This window comes from Morone saxatilis, unplaced genomic scaffold, assembly GCF_004916995.1.
Source record: "Morone saxatilis isolate NCDOM2014 unplaced genomic scaffold, NCSU_SB_2.0 Contig2, whole genome shotgun sequence".
Lineage (NCBI taxonomy): Eukaryota > Metazoa > Chordata > Actinopteri > Moronidae > Morone > Morone saxatilis.
In genome coordinates, this window is record NW_023339762.1 from 19,026,083 (window position 1) to 19,035,821 (window position 9,739).

General features: G+C 42.7%; 1 protein-coding gene across 1 annotated transcript in view; it reads right to left on the bottom strand.

Annotated features, from left to right (window-relative positions):
* Positions 1-2,097: 2,097 nt before the first annotated feature.
* Positions 2,098-9,739, bottom strand: part of wwox (WW domain containing oxidoreductase) — a 126,164-nt gene continuing 118,522 nt past the window's right edge. The window contains exon 9 of the mRNA XM_035665712.1: positions 2,098-3,557. Within this exon, the coding sequence (XP_035521605.1) occupies positions 3,366-3,557 (192 nt within the window). The 3' untranslated portion in view covers positions 2,098-3,365. The remainder of the gene's footprint in view (positions 3,558-9,739) is intronic.

Below are 9,739 nucleotides of genomic sequence, written 5' to 3' on the forward strand. Positions count from 1 at the left end.
TGTGTGTGTGTGTATGTGTATATAGGCTGCAGGGTCAAAGGATCAAGGTCCTACTCTTGTGAGAGTCGTGCTTCTTTCTCCTCCCTGCTCGGTGAGAGGAAGTGTAGCTTATTGATTAGCTATCAGATGATTCCGATAGGGCCTGATCGATAGGACTTTGTATGAAAGCCAGGCAGGACCCTCCCTCCTCACTCAGGCACACACCCATGGATCGGCCACTGCAGTGCACAGCTGCACAGACGTCTGATTGTTTGTTTGTTCTCCTGAAGATTCTCCTTTGTGTCTTGAGTCTGCCCCTCTAATCGAAGGTTTCCTCAAGCGCTCCAGCTGTTTTCTTTAGCTCTACTTTCATAGAGTTATCATTGATAAGTTAAACTTGCAAACTTAGCTGAGCATGGTGATGTCTCCTGCTCAAAAATGTACATCAATGTGCTGGGTGGAAGTGCACCAGTTTAAATGTGTGGAATAGGCAGGTAACACTTTGGACAAAGAACTTGCAGCTGTATTGAGAAACTGAGAAAGATTCATTGATGTGTTTCCAGCATGCAGACTCCATAGCATCAGTTTCTTATTATACAGTCACAAACAGTTAACATTATTCTTGTGGTTATTTTATTCCCAGATTGAGACTTCCACCTTTAGCAGGGAGGTGAAAACATTACAGAAGTCTCATGTGTGGAATTACTCTCTTCAGGATCATCATTGAAGCAGGTTATGAGACTTTGCAATAAAATAACCATCTTAAGAAGTTATTTCATATAGAATTCCTTTGAATAAGATGATATTTCAGTAGCAGTGGAGGGTGACACAATGCGAGAGTCAGACATAACTTGAGAGACCAGGAGAGGCAGAAATTGTCTTTTAGTATATCCAGTGGTGGCACAGCTCAACAGGAAGTCAAGTGGAAACCACAAACACCGAAGGGAAGACTAACTAAATAACTTTCTGAGGTCTAACAACAGACAGAGGGAAACTAAACAGCCGACACACTCACTGGCTGGGAAATATAACGATTCAAAGCTGAACCAGGCAGATACAAGAGTAGGAAGTGGCGTTTGTCTCTCACAGAGGCTCATGTCAAGGCTCAGCAGCTGGAAGACTGAACACACATGGAGAAAATATGTTCTATAATTTATTAACAAGCAGGCAAATTCTCATTCGTGCCGAATAATTCCATGGATACTTCACCAAAGATAGAAACATAGTGGCCTGAGCCAGAGCTGGATCAGCACCACGGACAGCAGCCGATGCAATCCTTTGTTATCATTAATATTTTTTTACATTGTAGCTGTGGTGTTGCTGTTAAGTCCCATTTAGTTTGGCTATAACTCAATCACTTTGTATGTAATAGATAAATGTAACTGTCCTCAGGGTCACAGCACCAAACAGCATCTAAACACAGATGTGTTGATTTAGAGGAAAGAAATACACTGGAGAGTTTTATAAAAAAAATTCTCTGCTTGTTTTCTCACTTGATTCCTTGCTGGGAACCACACAGAGTGTGTGTTTGTGCTGTATCTCTGTTCCAGGTATGTCCTGTGCTGTGAAAGGACAGTGATAAGACACCTGTACTCTGGCTGCAGTACAGATTATAGCAGAGCAGGACACCGGTATCAGTTTCTGCACAGGTCACGTCTGTGTGCAGGAACGGCATGTTTCTGACTGAATGTGTGAATGTGTGTTCTGTGAGTATGCCTGCATAGAAGGAGAAAAACAGCATATGGATTAAATGACTTGGAAAAACATCATAAATTGTGGTGTAATTCAGAGGCTTTATATGCAGAACAACAGTTATTCTGCTGCTTTTTCTGCATCACACATGGGTGTGAGAGTGCAGGTCATCTGTGGGATCGGCTGGTCTGATCTGACATAAAGCAAATGAATAAAGCATTTTAATAAATGTATTATTAAACACACTGTAATGCTGATGATTCTTAGTACACATTGAATGCATTTTTCTTCTCTCTTCTACGTTGTCAGATTTCAGTGTTTCAGTGTGCTGACACACTTGTCAGCTACCTACACAAATATCCCCCCTAATGGGCTCCAAATAAATGGATTTCCACTTTCTATGTCTAAAAAGATGTCACACAAATGTTACTCTAAAACAGATCTTTATTAAATGTTCTTTCTCATTGTTTTTTTTACAGATATCATGACACTGGAATGCTGATGTTTCAAGAGCAACCTACGGCACCCAGACTGCCATAAAGCACAATGTCTCAAAAGCGTCCTAACAGTGGCTTACAGGCAACCCAACAGCCAACCCAAAGCCAGAGTTCAATATTAAAACAATGACGATAAAATAAAAACAGGAGACTGAAATCACTCATATTCTTCTGCTCCAACAACAAGGGAAGAAACACAGAAATTAAAGATCCCGGACTCTGGAAATAAGATTCTCCGCCATCTGTATTTGCTATTCATATGGACAAAGATCATCCCAGAAATACCTCCAAATTGTAATTTAGACTTACCAGAGTTTAGATTATTAATACGTAGGTTGAGAAAAATAGCAAACAGAAAAAATATGATGTCCACAGCCCTTTAGCACATGCCCAGAAATCAGGATATTGTAAATATATGTACAGAAAAGGAATAGGGACACTGATGAGAAATACAATTATTGCAGAATAATGTAAATAGCCATAAGAATCATACCACTCTAGTGTGTTTGTATATCCATGAGTGTCACATTCCCATTACTCCTTATTTCTTCTATGCCCAAAAAGATTTAGCACAAAGATTAACCAACGCTCTCTGTATCTCAATAGGAAACATCAACATCTACGTAGAACTAGACAAGAGGATACTGAATATACAGACATTAACTGGGAAGACACAATATTTGCCACATAGTGCACTATTGCTGGAAACAGATGCATATGCCACATGGTGTATGCTTATTAGGAAACCCTGTATTGTTATCAAGACAGGTAATTAGCTTCTTTGAACTTCGCTCTTTTAAATAGACAGTCGTGAAATGGAGAAGACTTGGGAGAGTTATAAACAGAGATAAACAGAGATAGAACAAACTTTAAGAGATCCCTGAATTGGTCCCAAATCTTCTCCCGTCCCCACCTCCCATTGTAAACTACCACAGCAGAGCTGAACACAACTCAAACTTTAATTTATTCAATGGAGTGTATATGAAACCCCTTCCTGTACCGTATATGTAATGTTTAAGCCCCTATAGTGACGTAACATATCCAGATGGACTTCCGTGGTTTGGCAGCTCTCTTGTATAGAGTACAGTTACATTTTATTCAGTTCACAACTAACTGGACATCACCGTGACCTGCCATCCTTCCTCTTTGATTCCTGTTCGGCTAGTCCCCCTCCTCCTCCTCCTCCTCCTCTGTCCATCAGAGGGCCTGTATGCCTGCAGACCTCTCTGCAACCAGGCGCTCGCTGAGCTCCCACAGGCTGACAGCGCTGCTCTGGTCCTGGGCCTGGATGGATGGCAGGCAGCGGAAGCAGTTGTTGAAGTACATGCCACCTAACCCCTCCAGCTCCGGAGCCATGGCACAGTACACCGTGGTGGCCGCCCCTTGTTGCTGTGGACAGAGAAACACACAGAAAGAGATACGAGTTCAGTGGGCGGATCATTGAACTGAGGCAACGAGACGGAGTCAGCCTGCAGGAGGAGACAAAATACAGAGAACTCATTTACTGACGCACAGACATTAGGACGTGTCCTGTCCAGAGAAACAGAGAGGACAAACAACGGACACCGACCACATCGCTATGTCCTCTGTGAGACACACATATCTACACATACACATACAGACACACGCACACACAGACAAAAACGAGACAGCAGGACAGAGTGTCAACAGGAAAAAAAAAAAAGACTCCACACGCTGTCTCTCCCCTCTCCCTGCAGCCCATGATGACTGGGTCATATTACCATGGGAACAGCATAACCCCATACTGTACATATATTTATATACATATATTTATTTATTTATTTCTCTACCCGGTGTGTACAGGACCTCTGGCTATATGGGACCATGTGAATGCTACAGATGTATAGACTCACAGTGGAGAAGGTCAGAACTATGACAAGAAAATTTACACCAGCTCCTGTCTGGATGGGAATCACCAGGGAAACCACAGCTTTTATGTATATTGTAAAAGTGCAGGTTTTAATGCCTTGGTTATGAATATGTATATTTTCACATGACGTGTATATGGGTTCAGCCAGGCTTTCAAAGTTGAGTATTGGAAATGATGCAAGTACAATTCTGTACCTAAGTGTTTAAAATCAGAAGTGATATTTTCACATACAATACACAAACACAAACACAAACACACAAACACACACACACACACCACAAGGCTTTCCCTCTGGCTCTTTCTCAGTAAATCCTTTTCTAGGCAAGTTTAAATCTGAAAATCACTCAAGTCTCAACCCCAGAATCTGACTCTGTTTCATGTCATCTCAAACTTTGACGCATTGTGAAAGTAACATTGCAGTATTTGGATGGAACCTGCTAAGTTCTACTAATATACCCTGTGCCATCAGTCAGTAATTAGTAGGGATATTCTTGGAGGAGGGAGATTTCTGTGACATTTGAAAATGAAAGTTGAAACTGCAGCAGAATAAACACGTCAGAGAGAATTACACACATAACCCAACTGCTCAAAGAGGGATCTTTCATGTTGCAGCTCCAGCTAAAAGCTGCTGTGACAGCTTCCCTGCAAACTCCGGGGCTGGAGACGACTTCTATATGGCCACATGAAATGGCTCGCCTCTTTATCTCCCAATGAGAGGCAGCGACAGTGAGATGGGGGGAGGGAAGGGGAGTGAGAGGGAACACTGATGTGAAGACTAAGGACTAATGTTTAGCACAGAGCACTGGCACACAGTGAGACAACCCCGTACGCAGCAGTCAAACACGGGCAAGACACAAACATACAAACACATGCATTATGGAGCCATATTACATGCCAACTGTTTGAACAGCTTCTTAAAGCAGCTGTGAAACCAACACACATGAAGTAGGAAAGATCATACTTTCACATACAAGTACAAAAATATGCACACGAACCAGATTCCAAGAAATATTTTTCTCATTAACACACACAAACCCACACACTCACACAACCACACTTACACACAACCCCCTCTAAGCTCTAAGTAAACTTCCGCCAGGAGGAGCCCTGGTTGGTAACGTCGCAGCAGCAGATTGAGTGTGTTTGAAGCGCAGTGTGATGAGAGAGCTGGTAAACAGCAGATGAAAAGGCAGCATCTCTCTGTGCGCCGCTGTCTGTCTCACCTGCCAGCAGGGCGATAACTTCATCCACATCACATGTTGCCATATCAAAGACAGACAAATGCCAAGCAGTGTCTCTGAGTTGCAGGTTCACACACGCTCAGTTTAACTCATCTCCCTTGCTTAGGGCATCTGATTTAGCTCGTCTGAAAGCTAAATGACTTTTAAACTCCACTGAAGATTTCAGTGCTGCAGGCTCTGACTCGCTGATGCCCCCTTGAACTTGGCTGACTTTCAAAGCAGTTTGTTTGTGTCCAGTTACCAAACACTGGTCCTGCTGTAAGTTGAAATATTGATAAAAAAAAAAACTTTCATGTTCATAATCCAGATTTATGTGGCTGACTTCATTCTTTAATTTATTTTCCTAGAACAGCAAGTCTGTACAACTGTTTTTCTATGACCTGCGGCAGTCCAGTTAGCAGTGCATGGATCAGTACACGGACTGTGCTGTGCATCCAGCAGTGTGCTATCTTATTGGTGTTTAGCTCATCCCCCTCACCACTTGACCTTGTGACCTCTGTAGAAGATAAGGCTGATGAGATTAGGCATTAACATGCTCAACCACCCACCACAGCCATCTATCATTGTGTGTATGTGTGTGTGTGTGTGTGTGTGCGTTTGCAGACAAGAGGTGTGTGGGGTACTGAGAAAGAGAACAAGAGGGGGGTGTGCATCAACCTTGATACACAGTTACACATACAGTATTCAAATGTGCATGTCTTACCATGAGCATGTGCCTGCACACGAGCACGAACGGATACGCAAATAAACACTCAGAACAATCTACATGAAAGGTAATGTCACTGAACCAGTGTGCATCATATACATCTCTGGCATAACAGCCATTTCTAACCCATGTGAAACTGTAGATTATGCCTGTAAACTTAGCTGTCTACAAACTGATGGATTTTGCTGTGTGTCTTTCTATCTTCTACAACTAAATGTGAATCCTTACCTTGTGTACAGTAGTTTTCCGACAAACATCTGTGAGTTGTTCTCTACTACGCAGAGCTGTAGACTTGGACTTGCCTGACAGCTTGACTTGACATGAGACTTTAAAACAGTTCTGACTGGATACATTCTCACTGATAATATAACAATAATGTCCCGCAATTTGCCATGTTGCAGGTTATTGCAAAGGTTTTGTAGCTGTGATAAATAAAGCGCATTCACTTAATCATTGTGATTACGTTTATGATTGTCTGGTTGCCCTGCATATTGCTGCGCAATTCAGAAAGCCAGTCACATGGATCTACTTCAAATATTTTATTATGGGCCCTCCAAGTCATCTTTGTCAAATTTAAAGCTATTTCTTAGTATTATTTAAAGGATCTAACAAAGTGCATTGAGGAGATCTGGTTAAAGCTATGTAAAAACAACATTTAAAAAGGTGTTCACTAGTGCCATGTCATTAATGAGCACAGTCAGCATTCAGAGGCAATGAAGACTTGAGACTTGACCAGGACTTCAGACTTGGACATTCCCCAAAAGAAAACCAGCTCTGCTACTACCACACTGATTTAGGGAGGGAGGGGAGAAGATGGGACAGAAGAAGTGCACCCAAAACAAGCCTAAATCAAAACTGAACCTCTAATCTAAAACTAATGCATAAAGATCACAGCACCACAGCAATATGACAAACCAAAGGAGCAGGACAGAACCAAGTGAGAGCAGATTTTAATTACTTTGTATATCTGATTCTGTGGGTAATAAATACACACCCAAATGCTGAGAGAATACTCACCAAACACCCTGCAATAAGCTGACTGTAGATAAGCAGGAACGAGCCTGGGATCCACTACTACGGCTCTGGAACTGCTCTGGGATCAGATCCAAGTCTTCCAATCGACTCAATACCCAAGGACCTCATGGACTTGCAATAGAAATGTCCTTGTATAGTGTTACGCAATAATCAGTTGCTGAAAACTCCTTATTGAGCGTATTCAAAAGCAAAAAGGTTTATGTGGGGAGATGTGATGTTGTTGAATTACCAGTAATGTTACTTTGCTGTGTTCTGTTCTGTGTCTCCATTATCCAAGTTGTACTCAGCCGTATGAGCTTTCTCTGACCCTATGCATGTGACCCTTCACCCCCACATCTGTAGTTATGACACTGACCTCTCCCTCTGACCTGGATGTAAATAAACCCAGTACTGTAGAGCAGTCTGTTTTTGGCCCATTCCTGTACATACAAACATGTAAATACAAACAGCTATGCATGCTGAAAACCTAGCAATTCTTTCAGGTACTTTTATAATCCCCAAATTCTCATATGGCATGTGCTGAAAAAAAAAAAAAGAATAATTTAAAAAAGTAAAAAAAAGAAAAGATTAAAAATAAATGAGTTGATAATATTGTCAGGCAATATCCTCTCTTGGACAGTGTGTGTAGAGTCTTCCTGTTTTCTTACTCCTGTGGGTGGTTCTCTTCCTTTGCCTGTCCTTCTGTGTTTCTGCTCACCATCTGTGTCAGTTGTTGTCAGTTGGCATTTGTACAGCAGCGAGGGTTGAGGCAGAGCAGAAAAGAGAGGGGGAGCATTCACCAGCTGACCTCTGTGATGGCACTCCAATTCAGCAGCAGTGCTAAATGTTGGCAAAGCCCCTTATGCCTGGGACATAATTTGAGAAGTTCAGTTCCTGGCATGAACCACAGATCATTACAGCATATCCATGCTTGTTATGTGGAGGCCCTCTGGATATGCAGCAGGTCAAGAAAACAGTTTCGGGTTGGAACCAAAAAAGTTTTTTTTACAGCCTGCTTGAAGTTTGGTAAGCTGTCAATCACAGACAGCGCAGAAGCGGCACCCTGTGATTTGAAAGACCCACGCTATAGTAAACAAGTGCTGATAATTTCTTGCAAATACTATTTTAGTCACATTTTAGGAGAACAGACATGTTGAACTACAATTCTTTTCTCATCTATACCTGGTAAATACCTGAATTCTTAAAGGTACTTGATGGATGAAAATTATTTTCTACAATCCAATGTGACAAGGCTACAGCATGCATTTGGAAAGTATTTCCTGGCTTGTAGCTCCAGTATAGGGATCAAGAGGAGTGCAGTTTTTGCCTCAGCCCTCTGCCCAGCCTCGTGGACTAGCTATCCTGAAAGTGGGATTCCAAAGGGATTGTGATTCTGTTTCAGGAATGGTTTTTTTTTCAGTCTGTGATGTTTAAAATAGATGGAGGTGTCTGATTTTTAATCTGTGCTAAAGATATTTTACATTTAATAAATAATCATTGAAATCAAGAACTTCCTCTGTGTATATGTGCAGTTTATGTGTGTGTCTGTGTGTGTGTGTGTGTGTGTGTGTGTGCTGAGCTATCTTTGCTCTCAGCCGCGGTAACCTCTGCGAGCTGACAGCTCAGCTGAGCGTGCCTGGCCCAGCTGTAGAGGGAATCCTGGTAACGCGGTCCCCTCAGATAAACAAGCTGTACCTCCATTCAGCTTGACCACTCAACCAGGAGGAGAGGAGATTAGCACCTCAAACACCTCAGCGCACACTTCAGAAAACACCCTGACACTCACCCCCCTGACTTTGTGGTGACCTCTGTCACCCTGACTGAGGTAGGCCAAAGGTCATATTAGATGTAAGCGAGTGAAGCTGCTGTGCCTTTTCTCAGTTCTAGCTCACAATAAAGTAATCCATATGCACAATTTATTTACTTCTACACATCCAACAGCATTGAATATATATTCTTTGAGTGGGACCCACGTCCATAATCTGACTTGTGAGAGCTTGTTTACCACCAGCTCTACTTATTATGAGTGTCCCCAGTGATTAGTCTACCACTGGTCATCTGTATGTACTCTATTTCATACCCTCCATTAGCCCACAGGCTGATGGCTAATACTCACCTACGGGCAGTGTGCTCCCCAGAGGGGCATTAAGGACAGGATGGAAGGACTAGGCTCCTCCCTCCCTCCTTTTCTTTCCGTTAATTCACCATGCCCGCTCAATCTCTCACAGTCTGTCAGCCTTGCCCCCTGCTCCTTCCTCAGCCCTTTCTTTTCCACCAACCCTCTGCAGATCCCTATTCCCCTGCCAGCCCCATCCCCCTCCGGCCTCATAACATGAAGGACCGGGTATACAGTGCTACTGTAGCTGAGGTCTCATGGGTAAACGGTCATAGTAGGACCTCTTGGAGGTAAATGGATCTCTTTCCCTGGAGTCCCAGATCACAGATGAGCCCTGCTGACATTCTTTCTTTCTATATAAGCGAGCGGAGTGATGTAGTAGAAGATGAGAAGGCAGAGAAAGAAAGGAGCAGAGGAATAAACTATGTAGGAGTGACAGGAACACAACACAGCAGCAGAGACCCCCTCCTGCACTATTTCTCTCTCTTTCTCTCTGTGGCCCTCTCTTTACCCCTTTTGCACCAGATAAGATCAACTGAGTGTCAGTCATCAACAGCCTCCTGTCACACTGTGATTGTTCATCTGTTGTGTGTGTGTGTGTGT